Source organism: Panthera pardus, unplaced genomic scaffold (genome assembly GCF_024362965.1).
Source record: "Panthera pardus isolate Hobbes unplaced genomic scaffold, ASM2436296v1 HiC_scaffold_17, whole genome shotgun sequence".
Taxonomy (NCBI): domain Eukaryota; kingdom Metazoa; phylum Chordata; class Mammalia; order Carnivora; family Felidae; genus Panthera; species Panthera pardus.
In genome coordinates this window covers 18233512-18251485 of record NW_026526732.1, presented here as the reverse complement: position 1 = coordinate 18251485, position 17974 = coordinate 18233512, and the positions used below count along the sequence as shown (strand labels likewise).

At 42.4% G+C, this 17974-nt stretch overlaps 1 protein-coding gene across 6 annotated transcripts in view; it reads left to right on the top strand.

The window, feature by feature from the left end:
* Window positions 1–17974, top strand: part of SASH1 (SAM and SH3 domain containing 1) — a 334045-nt gene that overhangs the window by 207169 nt on the left and 108902 nt on the right. For all 6 annotated transcript variants that reach the window (XM_019424975.2, XM_019424977.2, XM_019424976.2 and 3 more), the window contains exons 3-4: window positions 17280–17330; window positions 17457–17506. In XM_019424975.2, the coding sequence (XP_019280520.2) occupies window positions 17280–17330; window positions 17457–17506 (101 nt within the window). The remainder of the gene's footprint in view (window positions 1–17279; window positions 17331–17456; window positions 17507–17974) is intronic.

The following is a 17974-nucleotide window of genomic DNA, read 5'->3' as shown; positions in this document are numbered from 1 at the left end:
GTTCTCCTTATGTTGAATTTCATGGAGTGAATGAAAAATTTAAAAGTGCTTTCACCTTGCATACATCGCTTAAGGACAGGGAAAACCTGGTGGCTTAGAGGTGATACCATATCATTATTAGGATTACATCTTTTTTTTTTTTTTAAGAGATTTAACTGTACCATGCAAGGTTCTTATTCCATCGATTCTCTGACCATTCCAGCCTCTTTAGAGGGACACGTAGTAGTCAGGGACCCAGCCAGCCCTTCTCTATAGTTTCCCAGGCAACTGGTCATCCCATTAGGACTCACTGCTTTTATTTGTCCTGTTCCAGATGCTAGGAAAGGGCCATCCATCTGTTTTCTGCCCTTGGAGACCAGGTCTTGGTATGTTTCCTGTTTGTACTCTTCTGAGGTTTTATTTGTTTGCCTTTCTTGAGGAAAAATCGTTATCTGCTAGGGGGAAATTGCCTTACTGTTTGCGTACAGGCACATTTTATGTGCATATAATGTGCATAATCTTATACACAATAACCATTTTCTAGTTAACAACCTGATGATATTTACGTGATTGAGGCTAGTTAACAGATGACCAGAAAATACTTCTAATTCTTTCTTTCCGTGCTACAGAAAAGGAGAATTGGACAGGGCAGTAAGAAAAAGGGGAAAGTAAAGCAAAATTTCTGTGAGGAAATTTCTCAATTATTGATATTTTAGAAACTCTGTTTTGTTTTGTTTTTTTCGGGCTCTGTGCTGACAGCTCAGAGGCTGGAGCCCGCTTTGCATTCTGTGTCTCCCTCTCTGTCCCTCCCCTGCTCACTCTCAAAAATAAATAAATGTTAAAAAGAAATTAAAAAAAAAAGAAACTCTATTTTTTAAACTGCATTCTATTACTAAAGCACTATGATATGTGTGTGTTGAATAATTAAATGGCAAATGCTCCACAAAGTCTGTTTGTAGACAAGAAATTGGTCATCGTGTGAAATTAAAAAAATTCCATATGGATCTTTTAAATTTTTAAAAAATATTTATTTATTTTTGAAAGAGAGAGAGAGAGAGAGATGGAGCATGAGTGGGGGAAGGACAGAGAGAGAGGGAGACACAGAATCTGAAGCAGCCTCCAGGCTCTGAGCTGTCAGCACAGACCCCGATGCGGGGCTCGAATTCATGGACTGTGACACCATGACCTGAGCTTAAGTCAGAAATTTAACTGACTGAGCCACCCAGGTATCCCCATATAGATCTTCCATGCCTTGGATATTCTACATCCCCGTTGATAGCGTGCTATGTGTGTGTATAAAGTTTGAACAAAGCCTGACTCCAGGTCTGGAGAAGGAATAACCTTAGAAAAAAAGAATATCTTTTAAATAGAAACATTTTTGTTTTGCTTTCCGATTGTTAAAGTAGTATGTACGTGTGGTAGAGAAATGTGAAAATACAGAAAATCCTGAATAAAGAAAATATAGATTGTGGTTAAGCCCCCCACCCCGCCACCCCAGCTGTAACATTCTGGCTTCTTTCTTCCCAGATTTTGGTCTGCACATATACATTCATTCAACAGATATTGAGTGCCCTCTGAGTGCCAGGCACTCTGATACATTCTGGGGATACACCAGTGGACAAGACACACACAGTTTCCTGCCCCAGTGGAGTTTACTTCTTATGTATGTACATTTTTATCCCCGACTATTAGGATCAAACAGTGTGTATACTGTGCCTGATTATATTCCTCTGCCTTCTATAAGGAACACCCTTCCCTTGTTAACTAGTTGTTAGTATGCTGATTTTTCATGAGTACCTGTCTTTTTATCTTATGAATGTGCCATAATTTATTTATCCCCCAATTTGAGCTGTTCAGGCGCTTTTCACTTTTTTGTTATTCTGAAAGTAAGTGACCATGAACATCTTTAAGGGTACATCTTCACTTTGATAACTTCTCATTTCCCCAGGGTAGATGATTAGGTATGAGCTTAGCAGGTGTAAAATGAGGAACATTTTAAAGATCCCAGAAGCACTGTTAAATTAGCATCTGAAAAAGTTACATAATTCACACTTCTACTGGCAGCATGTCTGTGCTCCTTTTATGCTCCCCAGTATTTATTATCAGGAAAAAGAAAACTTGACCAGTTCAACTGGTAAAAAGTAGTCTCATCATGTTTTAAATTGTATTTCTTTGATCATTTCTAAGATCACACATGTTATTCTATCTTTATTTCTGTGACTCATCCCTTAAAAGTTCTTTGCACATTTTTTTCTATCTAAAACCATTTTTATTTATTTATCAGTACCCTTTATATATTGAGCCATTCAGGCCATTATCATGTATGTAGCAACTTTTTCCCTTGTTAGAGAATATATACTTTTTCCAGCTTCTCCCCCACCCAAATTATGAGAAGGGAAATGAAGGGGGGGGGTTCCTTCTCTTGATATTAATGAGACATTGGATTTTAAGCCAGAATCTTCCTTCCTAACCATGGCAGCAATGGCTTAGGTGCTGTGAAAGCAGCACCTGCGATCAGTAATGCTCAAGAAGTAAGTTACTTCTACAGACAGGGCTGTCTTTATTTTTTTTTAAATTTTTTTTTTTAACATTTATTTATTTTTGAGACAGAGAGAGACAGAGCATGAATGGGGGAGGGTCAGAGAGAGAGGGAGACACAGAATCCGAAACAGGCTCCAGGCTCTGAGCGGTCAGCACAGAGCCCGATGCGGGGCTTGAACTCACGGACCGCGAGATCATGATCTGAGCTGAAGTCGGACGCTTAACCGACCGAGCCACCCAGGTGCCCCCAGACAGGGCTGTCTTTAGTGCCAGCAGGATGCAGGTAGGCATGTGAGCACGGGGAGTAAACTGTACTTGCTAACTAATATGAAACCTTGCCCCCTCCTCCAATGTAGCAATCCTGGTGCATGTGGATTTAATTAGTTTCCAAAGGAGGAGTACCATTTATCGACATGTACCTCCGTGTGCACCTAGATAGGCTTTCAGGTTGTAGAAAGAAAAAGTTGGGCCTCTTAGTTGTGGATGAATGAGTGAGATCCTGGCCCAAACCAGCTGCTGTTGTGAACAGGGGGATAGATTTATGTTTAAAACAGAGTAAACTGTGCAACCAGGTAATAATTGTGAGCAATGAAGTATGTTTGCTACAGTCACCATTAAAGAAACAGATAAATCACAGTAAATTCAACATGGCACTTGAGCCATTCAATAAATGGGTATTTTAAGTTTCATTTGCTTTTGAACTAAGTGCAATAATTTATAGGGTAGGTCATTCAAAGATTAATGCTCGGAAAGCAGGAAAATCACTATACAGGAACAGAAACATATCATTCATGTGTATTACATTGCGGCTTGGTCTGCCCGTGTTTCCATTATAAACCTGATTTTTCTAGCATTTATAATACAGCAGCAAAAAAGTTTGCCCAGGGCTAAAACTTGGTATTTGCCTCAACTTTCTGATATTCCAATTGTTATTGTATCCTTTTCTTTCTCAAATACGATGACATCTATCCCCGCGTTTTTAGATGTTTACATCATTACAACACCACTATTAATTCCAAAAGTTCACTTATTTTAGGAGCACAAATTTGGGGCTCCTGAATTCAGAATGCACCGACTTGTCATTGATTCTGAGCCTTTTCAAGATGGTTATAAAACTTATAAAGATGGTTTGCAAACACAATTCAAAGAGTGAAAAAGAAGGAGCGTTCAATGCCATGGATATAGCACCTTTGATTTAACAGCTACAAAGACGGGAATGCTCTAGGTCATGACTAAATGTGAGCCAGTCTATTAGAGGATTCACTTAAATTTGGCATCTCTAGTTTGATCAGGCTACATAATTTTGTCAAATCCATACACGGATACCCAATCTGCTTGCTAATCATTTGGTACCCAGCATGTCAACTAAGTACAGAGTTGACACTTACTTAGGAAGTACTGGGTGAACAAACGAATACACGAATGTTAGTTCAGTGACAGGCTGGCACACGCTTCTGAAGAGTCTCCATCTTGTAGTTCATTTTCCCATGAAAGCGTAATGTAAACGATAAATTCTCCCACAACAGCTCACTTCCAGCCATTACACTCCAGAACAAATCAAGAATCACTGTAAGCAGACAGAGAGCTGAACCCGTTTCCGTAAGAACCGCCCTCCAAGGCTGCCGAGGGTCCTGTGGTCCTGCTCAAAGAACGATACGGATTTCACGTGTTGTAAATAATTTGTCCTACTGTTGGTCACCTAGCTTTACCGCCTTTTTAAAAATGGTATTAAACCCATCTCTTTCCTTTTACTTTAAAATCGTGCATCTCCGTCGTCCCTTTCTAGAGCCCTGAAGATGAGGCCTACCGGGTTTAGGTATGACTCAGGTTATACCGATCCCTTCAACCTTCAGACCACTGAATCCAAGCCTGCAGGCGCCTCTGAACAGGCTTGTCTGGGGGCAGCGGTTGTGGAAGATCGGTTCGCCAGCCAGCGGCTTCAGCACCAGCTGGCAACTCGGTAGAAATGAAAATTAGAGGACCCAGCCCAGAGAGACTAAATCTGAAACTCTGGGGAGGGGTCCGGCAATCTGTATTGAATAAGCCCTCCAGGTGATTGCAATGTACCAAGTGTGGAAAGGCTGTTCTAGGGCTTACTGGAGTCGGGACCAAGATGGGATCTTAATATTCGATTCCTCTGGGCAGCGAGCTCAGTGGTGGTGTGGGCTCTGGCTCCCAGCTGCCCGGTACGCTGTCGCTGGACGACACCCTCAGGGGGCCTTGGAGCTGTCAGAAGAGTTTGGTTTAAGGTTCAGACACGTAGTCCAAGGTATGACCAAATGGTCAGACGTGGTGGTGGGGCACGGGGACCCTCTGGTCCGGTGTGGCCAAGCTAGCTTCAGGATGACATTGGATACCCAAGGCTGCACGTTAGAACTTTGTCAGTACTTTGTAATACCTAATAGGAAAACATTTCAGCTGGATTTGAAATCGATCACATTTTCATAAGAAATTTCACGACGACGTTAATCAAATAAAGTACGATTGGATCCTTGAAATAGGAGTTGCTGTATTTCAGTGGTCATAAAAACAGTTAAGACAACTTTTATCTCTTTGTTGGGTGAGTAAGATTCCTTATTAGTGATCACCAACCGTAGCGTTGAAAGCTCATCATTAAAAGTTCCTAGCTGTTATAGCTTATAGTCATTTCAAGCCTATAACCCAATTTTTTAAAAAGTTATTTTCAAGTAAGTAAGCATAAAGTTCTTTTTTAAAAAAATGAACAGGATTTCATTTGGAAGTTTTATACTAATTCAGTGTTTAATATTTTTACTGATACTCTGAATTTTCTTTCCAGTTCTTACACATTTTTAAACACTGCGATAAATGTCTTTTGACCCCATATTCTCCCCCGTGTCTCCCTGGGTGCGGGGCACTGCAACTATGTGACCCTGTGGGGAAAGGCACTGGGCAGCTACCCGCCCTCTGCTCCCTGGAAGCCCTTCATGTGATTGTATAATTCCTTCCCTTCTTTGAGTAAGCAGCCCTGGTTCTTCCAGTTGAGTCTGTTTATCTGATCCCCTTTCCAGACACCATTCTTGTGAAAGTTCTCCTGGTTTTCATGATCTCCCAGAAAACGTGGCATTCGGAGCTGAGCATGGCTCTTTGGATCATCATCCGCCTGGTGCCAGGACAGAAGGAATGTGCTAGGACCCGTGGTTCAGACGTTAAGTGCCAATGATTCCCATGAGGGACTTTAGAAATCCCTAGAATGTAAACTCCACGCAGGCAGTGACTCTCTTTTTCATTGTTTTATCCTTGACTAGGGCAGCGCTTAGCACATGCTATGTGCTCATTAAATAGTTGTAATATTAAGGAATGATTAAGTGAAAGATGTGGGAAGAAGCCGAAAGAAAGTAGATGCCTCCATGCTGTTGTCACAATGGTGAGGTTAGATGGGCTCAGTGAGTGGTGATACCATCCAGAGTGGCCCATTGTCGTGGTGTCCACCACTGGGAAACGTAGAGGCCATTTGTATGTTGGCGTCCATAAGCCAAGTCCTGCTAGTAAAATGAAGAATTGAATGCTACAACTTGTTAGATTCTTTCTTTAAGGACAATTAAAATGCCTTTTCTGACACAGTGCCTTCTAGCATTTACATCCGTTATGACCTGACACTCTTGTGTTAGTTTTGTTCATAGTAGAAGATGTATTCTTGAAACATGACTTGTCTTACTGGAACGACCTGTTGGCATGGTATGGTTTGGTCCTACACCTATATCTACGCAGGGCGCTTGGTACGTGGTATATACTCAACAGTGTTCAAGTTCTACGAGATCTAGGATGTTGTTTCCTAAGACAGCCTAGAAGTTTGAAGTGAGGCACGAGAGCACCTAGCCTGACCCTCTTAGATTCAAATTCTTTCTGAACTTAACCAACTCATCTAACTTCTACTGACCCCATGTGTTTTACCACAGTCGTGCTTCAAGGTGGCATGGTCACCCTGCAGTCTCCTCAGACTGAGTTCTGCCCCAGCCCTGGGCACTCTCATGACTCCTTCCCATAGGTGGGGGAGGATACACCCTGGGACTTGTAAGCTGCTTCAGTTTTCACTGGGGGATCTCAGGACTACCTCTAGCATTAAAGGTTCAAGCCCTCTTGGGGCAAGATGAGTTCTGCAGGGACATTGCTCCTGATGTTGGTCAGCGTGATACTGTGTCCTCTCTGCCAGAAGCCAGAGGAGAAATTCTCTCTCTCTCTCAGGAATAGCCTTGTGTCTTGTGAGTATCTTAAAACATAAAGGTATGGATGAAGTCAGACTTGTAACTGATCGTGTTTCTAAAACGATCAGCTAAAAAGCTTGGCCCCAAACGCGTGGTCTATCACCAGCGTAAGATCCCATTGTCCGTATTTTTTAACTAACAAAATTCCTAGACCAATTTTACTATATAATCTTGATTCCTCCCCCTCCCACTCTGTATCATTTCATTAGTTTTTTAACTTTATCATGTAAAGTTGAACTGAAGTTTCGTAAGCCATCTTAAGTCGTTTTTGTTTTTTTTTTTGGAACATGGTAAGGTTTCAATAAATACGTAATGAATACTTGCATAACATAGACTAATGCAGCAAGAATGTTTAATGATTTTACCACAGAATATTAACGGCCAGGTGGAAATTGCCACTTTTGGTTTCTTTCTTACTAGTGTTTCTCAAAATTTACTGACCTGTTCATTATGGATGGGTTTTGAGGTTGAAGTTAGTGTAATAGCATTCAACTGTGAAAACTTTTTTCCTTAGAATCTTTCTTCTTTGATGTGGGGGGATGGGAGTATTTTTCCATTCACTTGCACTCATTAGAGGCAATTTCGTATGCCAGGCCATGAGCTTATCGGTGCCTGAGAAAATGGCTAACATTTCCTGTGTCACGTATGAATGATCTGGGTGAAACCAGTCATGAAAATGTGAAGCGGTAAGGAATTGGAGGTAGAACTCACAAGCCAGTACTGATTTTATCTGAAAAGTGGCTAAGCATCCCCACCAGTTTCTTTTTAAGTTCTTATACCGATCTAAGTTGTAGATTTTGGGAAATCATTGTCTGATTACTTTTTGCTTGCCGGTGTAGCTCCCCAGTAAGCAACCCCAAAGGAAACCTAAAATCAAAGCATGAAATACATGTGTGTGTGTCAGTGGGTATAATGAATCCCTATTAAGAAGGTATTTATAGGGGTGCCTGGGTGGCTCAGTCAGCTCAGCGTCTGACTCTTGATTTAGATTCAGGTCATGATCCCAGGGTTGTGGGATCAAGCCCTGCGTTGGGCTGCATGTTGGGCATGGACTCTGCTCAAGATTCTCTTCCTCTCCCTCTGCCCCTCTCCCCTGCATGTGCTCTCCCTCCCAAATTTAAACAAGGCATTTACAATCTAGTTGAGAGAACAAGATACAGGTAAGTGAGCAGAAGGTTGCTACGCATAGATACAGCTAATAAGTAAATGGTGTAGCTGGTTCCTGTTAGGACTGAACTCGGGCATATCATTTAAGGCAAGGCTGGCAGAGCAGATATTACAAGAGGTGGGTTTGGACTTGGATCTGAAGAATGCCTTGGAAGGATGGAGAGGAAGAAGAGGGACATCCCAGGTACGATGAGCAAAAGTGAAACGCCGGGACAGCACGCACTCAGAGGCCAGTGGACCCAGCACCCGTTCTTGAAGAAGAGGGTTTCGATCAGGCCAGTTGGTAGAAGGGCCTCTTACTCAGAAATGGAGATTTTTATCGTGTCCATTCTATGTTTCCACAATTTTGGAAAGACTTTGGAACAGAGAAAGGATACAGAGTACACAGCAGTGTGCCTCTCAAACTGAAGTGAGCATATAGATCCTAAGGGATCTTGGGAAAATATAGATTTTGATTTCGGTCTGGGGTGGGGTCCTAGACCACCTTTAAGAAGCTTCCAGGTGATTCTAATGCTCATGTTGCACGAACCTCACTTTAGATAGCAAGGACAGAGTACTATTTTAAGAAGATTTATTTGACAGTAGTGATTTGATCGGCAGGACAGTGCTTCGTCTGAGTAGGATCTTGGAGTCAAAGAGAGACCTAAAGATAATCGACTAGTCCATTTCTTTATATTGCCATTGGAAAACCAAAGTAAAAAACAAACAAATGAGGTCTGAAGGTCTTCCTATAGTGGGGGCCGGACCGGAACTCAGTCCTCCTGGCTCCCACTCAGTACCTTCTCCTCCACTCAACAGTGGTGGCTGGGTGTCTGTGGGGTGAAGGACTGCAGAGAAGCCGATGCCTTGGGAATGGAATGGCATGGCTGGACACAAGAAACCTTGTGAACGGAGAAGCAACCGCTCCCGGTAGCTGATTTGCTGGGGAGTGAGGAAACTCCCACGAAAGTGCTGAGGTTTACATCGTGCTAGAATGAACAGATACCGCATTGTTCGGCCAGAATGGAGAAGTCAGCCAGACAAGAGGGGAGCCCACTTGACCAATTGGGAGCTACCACAACTTCATAGTCTTCTTGTAAAGGGATAAATGCCACATGAGTTTTAAAATCCATCACAGGCAGCAACTTTCCCCAGCAATTGAGAACGCGTTCCCTCCGTTAATGGAACGCATCAGTGATGGTATGTGTTGAGTGTCGAGTGTTGCCAGGCAGGTGGTCTCTCGCCTTTCCACCGGCTCCTTCCTGTGCCCAGCATGGAGGAGGAGACCTTGGCGCTCAGCTGAGCTGACCGGCGCCTGATGGTTTTCCTCTCTGCTCTTGGAGTAAGAGAGGGATTTATCCCACCTGCTTTTCCAGATGTAAAGTTCTTTTGGCTTCAAGCACCGGCAGCAATAAGGGCTGGGAGGAGTGTGGATTTCCCCGAGAAGGTGGAAACGTGGTGAGAGTATGGGTGCGGGTGTGATACTTGTTTTCCAGGACCTCAATCGGCCCCCACCGGGTTTTGGACTCTGGTGTATTACACAGCGTAGCCAGAGCCTGTCCGGGAGATGGCGGGTGTGCTTGTGCGTGCAGGTGCACACGCACGCACAGGTGGAAACACTCACGCGTGTTCAAATATTTTGGTTTCGGTTTCGGCAAACTGCTGATTTCATGTGGAAACTTTGTTCCTTTTTTTGCTTCTGTACTAGACATAATAAACATTGAGGGGGATACTATTTCCAGAGCTGTCCCGAGTTGACAAGAAATAAATGTGAGGTTCCCCTCTACCCAGTAACTTTTTATCATATGATTCCGTTTTTAAACTATATGGAACTATATAGTTTTGTCTTTTTCCTCAAAATATCAGTGTGAGATGATTTCCAAAATCATTATGGACCTTCACTATTAATCAGAAAATGCATGCGTAGCGATCTGTGAACCTAGTTACCAAAAATTTTAACACCTCACGAAGGTATTTTTTTTTAACGTTTATTTATTTTTGAGACAGAGAGAGAGCATGAACAGGGGAGGGGCAGAGAGAGAGGGAGACACAGAATCTGAAACAGGCTCCAGGCTCTGAGCTGTCAGCACAGAGCCCGACGCGGGGCTTGAACTCACAGACCGTGAGATCATGACCTGAGCCCAAGTCGGACGCCCAACCGACCAAGCCACCCAGGCGCCCCTCACGAAGGTATTTTAATATAGAGCGTGACCTATATGGGTCTTCTCAAATATGAGCTAATTTGAGAAATTTGAATTTCAGTATTTCTTGAGACATTTCTCATTTCTTGGTTTAGTTGTTGGGGTACAAATAACATTATTGCCAGTTTTAATTTTTTGAAACCTGTATTATGTCTTTAGAAATATCTAAAGGCAACATATATTTGACAAATATGTTAAAAGTTGAAGAATAGTGGTCTTTACAGATGTAGCCCTTTATGTAAGGAAACTGTGGGATATTTTCTCATATGCTTATGAACATATACATGTTGATAATTTGAAAACATATATGGCTTCTGAAGATTGTACTTTGAAGCTGATCTTATATTAGAAAAAATAATGAAGGCAATCCAAGACTACATGCTTGTAAAAAAACAATAGTAAATGTAGGTAACTGCTGTTCACACTTGGTGTATGTCCCCTCTGACCTTTCCTTGTGCTTGCCCACATACATACATACTTGTGCATATGTTGGGCTGTATTTATAATTTAGTTTCCACTGTAATGCTTCATTAAGTTAGGGAGGTTTCCTTAAGCATTTGTAGCATACAAACTGACTACGGGTTTGTGATGTTAATAACTTCTGTCATTCTTTTTAAAAAAATTTTTTTTAATGTTTATTCACTTTTTGAGAGGGTGCAAGCAGGGCAGGGGCAGAGAGAGAGGGAGACACAGAATCCAAAGCAGGCTCCAGGCTCCGAGCTATCAGCAGAGAACCCAATGCGGGGCTCGGACTCACGAACCGTGAGATCATGACCTGAGCTGAAGTCGGACGCTTAACTGACTGAGCCACCTAGGCGCCCTGATATCTGTCATTCTTAATTAAGGTTTGCAGATGTAGCTTAATGATGAGCATTTTAATCCATAGATCAAATTCCATGCATTCACTTTATTTTAAAATGTATTTCTAAAACATTTGACTAAGTTATAATACCCTAACTTATAGTTGTAGGTTCATGTTTAGCCACCAGGGTTGTGTGGCTCTCTCGATGCTTATATGGATCATGGAGTAACTTGTGGAGTTATATTGCACTAAATACTCCTTATAATACTTTGTCAAGTGCAAAGTCAATGAGCATATCACACTCAAAAAGTGTTAGGGATATATTTGTACTTAAACAATAGTGAATACTGTTGTAACGAACTTTTTGGCTGTGTTCAATTTTTTTTTTTTTAAGTTTATTTATTTATCTTGAGTGAGCAAGAGAGAAAGCACACACTCCGGGAATGGGGGTAGAGATAGGGAGTGAGAGAATCTCAAGCAGGCTCCACACTGTCAGCACAGAGCCCGACCCGGGTCTTGAACTCAAGAACTAGAAGGTCATGATCTGATCCGAAATCAAGAGTCAAGACACTTGACTGAGCCACCCAGGCGCCCCTAGCCTCGCTCCATTTTGATTACATTTATTCATTTTCTTTTGCAACATTCAAGTGGAATCTATAAATTTGTTGGATACTTTTTTTTTTTTTTTTTTTTCCCCTGCAGTGACCAAAAAATGTTCTCCAATGCTAGGAAAGAGTCAAATTCTTGGTAATTGACCATTTACTCAAGATTGAGTCACAGGACTCAAGAAAGCCTGATTACTAAATCTTAACATTAAAAATTCTGATATTTCACCATATGGTATCTGGGATTTTCTTGAAATTAAACTGGGGTGGAGCCAAGGCATGTGTGAAGGTACAGATGATACAAAATTGACGATCAGTAGATAATTGTTGAAGCTGGGTAATAGCAATTTGGGAGTTCATTGTACCATTCTTTTTACTTTTGCATATTTAAGATTTTCTATAAGTTGAGTTTAGCACTTATTTTCAATTTTTTTTTTTTTTTTTAAGTAGGCTGCATGCCAACAGGGAGCTTGAACTCACGACCCTAAGATCAAGAGTCGCATGCTCTATCCACTGAGCCAGCCAGGCACCCACTATAACAAGTTGAAACAAGAGAGGTCATAATTGTAGCCTAAAACCTTGTGACAGTTCAACCTTCAAGTGATAGGTTCAGGTTGAAATACATTGCCAAGATGCGCTTCTGGAGGAAATTCTAAAAATCACAGAAGAATCCTCATGGACATTGTCACGAATAAATATGTCTCATCTGGGGGCGCCTGGGTGGCTTGGTCGGTTAAGCGTCCGACTTCGGCTCAGGTCATGGGCTCGCGGTCCGTGGGTTCAAGCCCCGCGTCGGGCTCTGTGTTGACAGCTCAGAGCCTGGAGCCTGTTTCGGATTCTGTGTCTCCCTCTCTCTCTGCCCCTCCCCTGTTCATGCTCTGTCTCTCTCTGTCTCAAAAATAAATAAACGTTTAAAAAAAAAAAAATATGTCTCATCTGATTCCTTACTTAGAAAATGTAAGGAGAGGGGCGCCTGGGTGGCTCAGTCGGTTAAGCGTCCGACTTCAGCTCAGGTCACGATCTCGCGTCTGTGAGTTCAAGCCCCGCGTCGGGCTCTGGGCTGATGGCTCAGAGCCTGGAGCCTGCTTCCAATTCTGTGTCTCCCTATCTCTCTGACCCTCCCCCGTTCATGCTCTGTCTCTCTCTGTCTCAAAAATAAATAAACATTAAAAAAAAAAAATTAAAAAAAAAAAAAAACGTAAGGAGAGCTCCCATCTCCCTGGCAGTCAGTGTGGCAGGCTAATTTCCCAAGGGGGCCATAATGATACCTCCCAACCCAGGGAGGTTACCGTGTGACTTTGACACTCTTCACTTAGATGGGGGCTGTGCACTCTCTTGCACCTGGGAGAGCATGTAACTCCAGCAGAAGAACTTGCTGCATGAGACTGTGTTAGGAATACAGGGGCGCCTGGGTGGCGCAGTCGGTTAAGCATCCGACTTCAGCCAGGTCACGATCTCATGGTCCGTGAGTTTGAGCCCCGCGTCAGGCTCTGGGCTGATGGCTCAGAGCCTGGAGCCTGTTTCCGATTCTGTGTCTCCCTCTGTCTCTGTCCCTCCCCTGTTCATGCTCTGTCTCTCTCTGTCCCACAAATAAATAAAAAAACGTTGAAAAAAAAATTTTTTTTTTTAAAAATAAAAAAAAAAAAGAAAAAGGAATACAACTTCTGCCTGGCTCTCTTGGTCTGCCTGGTTTCTCTTGAAACCCAACATTGTGCTGTGGGGAAGGCAAGCAGTTACGTGTAGCACCCCTGTATAGTTGTTCCAGCAGATGGCCCCTGCGTAGGTCCCAGCTGTTAGCCAGCATCAGCCCCCCGACATGTGAGCGAGCAAGCTTCCTAATGATTACAGCTCCAACCATCCAGTCACCCCCACCCTTCGAACCTTCCAGCCAAGTCCCCAGACACCACGGTGCAGAGAGAAGGCTTTTCTGCTTTCCCCCTTCTGAATTCTTACCCTCCGAATCTGTGAATGTAATAAAATGCTTGTGGGCTTATGCGACTTAAGTTTGGGATGATTTGTTACACAGCAGCGGTAACTGGATCAGTCAGCACGTGTTATTGAGGAGAATCTTCTTTCTCAATGATCTCTCTTTCCAGAACATGTCCAAAAGATACATGTTTACTCAAGGACTGTGTTTGGATTATTCATCATTTTTACTATTTCCATCAACACGATGACTGATTGAGTTACAAATCAAGAGTTACACTGTGGATCCTCCATTGTTCCCCAGAAAAAACAGCTTGCAACTGGGCAATCAGGTGCATCAACTTACTCCACCCTGCACCCTCATCAGGACTGTCTTCCCCTTCCCACCTTCCCCCTGCATCAGGACTGTCTTGTCCTACTGGAACTCTAGAGCCATGCCCCCTGCCCCTTACACCGGTTGAACTGGGAGCAGAGAAGAGGGCAACCTAATCTGTAGATTGGGAAGGGGAACGTCAAGGAGCCTTTCTCTCCCCATTTTGATCTGACTCCCTGCTGCTCTACTGTGTAAGCAACACCCTTTATTGCTGCAGACGTAGATGGTGCTGCTTCTGCCGGATTCTGCCACACTTTCACGTCGTGTCATTTAAAGAAAAAATCGATTTTTTTCAGTGGCAAACAGAATAAAAGATGTCCAGCACTTCTTCGGGTGTATCTGATACATCTACAAGACTTGATTCATACCCTGCCCACGAGTGTTTTATGCGGGTGTATGGCAGACACCTGCTAACTTTCACTCTTATTTGCAAAGTTGCGTTTCTCAAGTTTGACGGTGGGTCCACAGAGTTTGCTGTATCTTTTGTTATGTACTTCTATATGTCTTAACTACTTGATAATATTCACACATACATGATAGTAATTAGTAATTACTCTTCTGGACTTTTGTCATCGATATCATGTGACATCCATCGGGGCCGTAATAACGGAAGGTTGCCAGTATTCCATTCCGCTTTGTCTCCAACCATCACACATAGGTCGAAACTTAGTGGATAACTTTACATGCTTCTCTGTTGTGTCGTATTTTTACTTCAGGGTGTGTTTGCTCTAAGAAATGCCTCGTAATGATGATGGTAGTCTTTCCTCGAGAGTTGAGATTATTAAGATTTGCTCTGAAGATCATTACTTTGTAGTATGCTTTGGGGAGGGGAAGCAGTAGAAACATCGCTGCACGAGATGTGTTTAACATCTCCTGTTCTGAAAAAGCAGATGTTCTGCATGAAAACATTATCTGGGCCCATTATTTTAAAGGAATAAATTTTAGTACATTCTACATCCAACTATATCCCCAACCAGTTTCCTAAAAAAGTCCCTAAAATACAGTCTGCTGTATGTAACAAACCAGCATGTGAAGATGAATTATTTAGAATGTTACTTCCTGATCGTCTTATATTTAATGTGGTTGTTAACAAGGACCTGCTTTGTATTCCGGAAAAGCTACATTTTGTATAATGTACCGTAAATGTTAAGTTTAGGATGTGGGGTAACAAATGGTGCACTCAACAAATGAAAATTTGTTAGAAAAAATGCAGATAAAAATATGCAATAAAAGCAGGTAATTCCCTATCACGGACTGTTACCTAATGAGGTAGAGACTTCAAGCTTGAAGAACAGTTAAGAATGGAGGAGAGGAGGAGAGTTGAATTAGACATTGTTTTCGTTGATCGCTACGGAAGGACATGGGCTGGAGTTGGGTGTTAAAGGCGCTAGAGAAAGTTTCAGAGGAAATAATAGAGACCTGTCGTCATTCTGAGATTCCCACACTGACTCTGAACAGGAAAATGTAGGTCGAAAAAATTGCAAACTATACCTTTGCTTACTTCCTGCTGTTTAAGTTTGTAAATTTCTCTAAGCGATGCTAAGAGGTTAGGTATCAGGGCATTATGACTGGTCGCTAAGCGCCAGGAACCCGCAAATACCTATCTGCCGTGTTGATAACACCTGAGCCTGATGTCCTATCGGTTGAACTAGGAATGTGACTCAAACATTTCCATATATTGCTTTGTAAAAATGGTGCATCGGGTCTGGGACAGAAATAGAAGTCCGTCCATTTTGAACAAAGGTGGCAATAAAAGCCGAGAGGATGTTAAGCAAAGAGAAGTTTTATACCAGAGTTAATGCCACTCTGGTATTTTTTCATAACAAATAAGGCCCTGGGACTAAGGGTGAGTGAGTCTCCAGTCCGTTAAAGTACTTTTCTCTTTTGATCAACTCGTCCCAAACCACCCTGTTCTCAGATTTCTCACCTCAGCACATTCATTTTATAGTCGATCTATGTACTGGATTCCTGTTCCTTAGTCACATTTATAAATGTACTCTGAGTTTTACTTATTTCATTGCTAAGTTTTTGACATATTGGCCTATTTTTATAATCATGCTAGTAATGAAATAGGTAACTTCAATAAATTGAACATTTAGATGCAGTGACAATTCCTAATTTGAGATGATCCTGTTCCCGTATCCTGAATGTCAGCCGAGACTAACAGAATAATTTTCATACGGTACATGTGCGATCCTGAAGATTATAACAATTATTAAGAACACAATAGGATTACTGGAAAACTCATAATTAACCCGGTCTTTCAACCTCATTAGTGATATTACTCTCCTCCTCTAAAACTGCCTATTGTCCTGCTTATGACTTGTTCAGCTGGGGACCACTCTGGACTGTGAACCATACTTTGATGAGGACGTGTACTTTAGCACCTGTTTAGATTTAGAATTATTCTGTATTTGTGAAAAATATCGATGTGGTGCTCTGTGCTGTGCTTCCTAGTACAGCTCGTGTTTTCCCATAGTATGTTCTAACACTTTTAATAGTGTGGTTTTCCTATTTTGCTGCCAATGCTTATTTCAATATATTATTTTTGTCACAGGTAATAGGTTTACCTCTTTTTTTTTTCCCATCCAAAGGGGAAATGGAGGTGTTTCTTTTTTCTTCTATTTTAGAGACAGGAGGACAGGGGAGGGGGAGGGGCAGAGGGAGAGAGAATCGCAAGCAAGCTCTATGCATGCTCAGTGGTGAGCACTACTCGGGGCTCGATCCCATGACCCTGGGATGATAACCTGAGCCCAAATCAAGAGTCGGATGGTTGACTGAGCCACCCAGGCGCCCCAGGAAATGGAAATTTTAACTATAAAATGGTTTTAGCTCTAAAATGGTTCAATTCCTTTTTTTATGATTTGATGATTTTTGATGACATCATGCATTTATTTCATCTGTTAACTGGATACTGAGAGTTGTTTTTTTGAATTTCCAGCTAGGCCAACTCATTTGTATTATAGGAGCACGGTGATTTCTAGGGCTCCATGATAATACCAGATTAGCTTTCCACCTTCGTAAAGACACTTTCAACCAGCCCTCCGTCATGAAATACTCTGAACATATTCAGCATTTTAACATCGGACCGCAACTCCGATATTACTGAAAAAGAAGCCGAACACAAATGGATCTCAGTAAATTGTGTCCCAGTGATGGTCTAATCACATCGAGAGAATGACTTCCCCAGTAACTGTCGGTGCCCTTCAGTTAGACTGTGCTGGTTTCTTCTGCAGTAAAACTGCCAGTGGAGTCAAGCGGTGAAGTTTGGAAAACGGTTCAGTTTTAAGACTCTAAAGTTCTCATTTTCAAAACGCTTTGGTTTTCCCAGAAAATCTGTTTACCTCCACCATCTCCCCCCCCCACCCCCACCGCACCCTAGCATTTCCCAAATGCTCCCATCTCTTCTTACACATTGATTTGTCTTTCTGGTGTGTGCCACGTTTGGAAGCCTCATTAAAGCAACATCTGTTTCTCTTTTAGGAGAAACCCGATGCCAGCCCCACGTCTCTTCAGCTGCGGTCCCAGATCGAAGTAAGCACAATGACTTTAATCGTCTATTTTTGCTTCTGCCTTTTTTTTTTTTTAAGTGATATTCTGTACAAATCAGATGAAGCCTGCCGCTCTGGCTGTGCTCACGCTGTGCCTCTTTTCTCCTAGGAGTCGCTTGGCTTCTGTAGCACCGTGTCAACACCAGAAGTGGAGAGAAAGTAAGTTTCCCTCCTGCCCGGGATCGGAATTTGGAAGAAGGTGCCTCTGAGGTCCATCCTGGTGGGAGTCAAGTGGGCGACTGTGTTGTGTATGTGCTACGGAGCATGATGTCATTTTCCTTGCATGGGGTGTGTGTGTGTGTGTGTGTGTGTGTAGGTGGGTGAGAGTGTGTTGTGTAATTTAGTCGATGATGCCTAACGACTCTGCAAAGAGTTACTGGTTTCACACTGCTCCTTATGAGTGAACCCTAAATAAATACCTGGAAACAAGCATAGAGGAAGGAAAAGGACAGCTAGGTCCACCAACGTGGGTTTTCTTCTTTTATACTAGTTTCTGATAGAGGAGGAAAGTCCTAAAGAAGCACAGTACAAAAAAAAAAAACCCCAATATATTCCAGAATAAAACAATGACTGGAAAACCCCTCTCTGCACCTTGCTGTGGTGGGTGACCTTAAAACAAGAATAGAT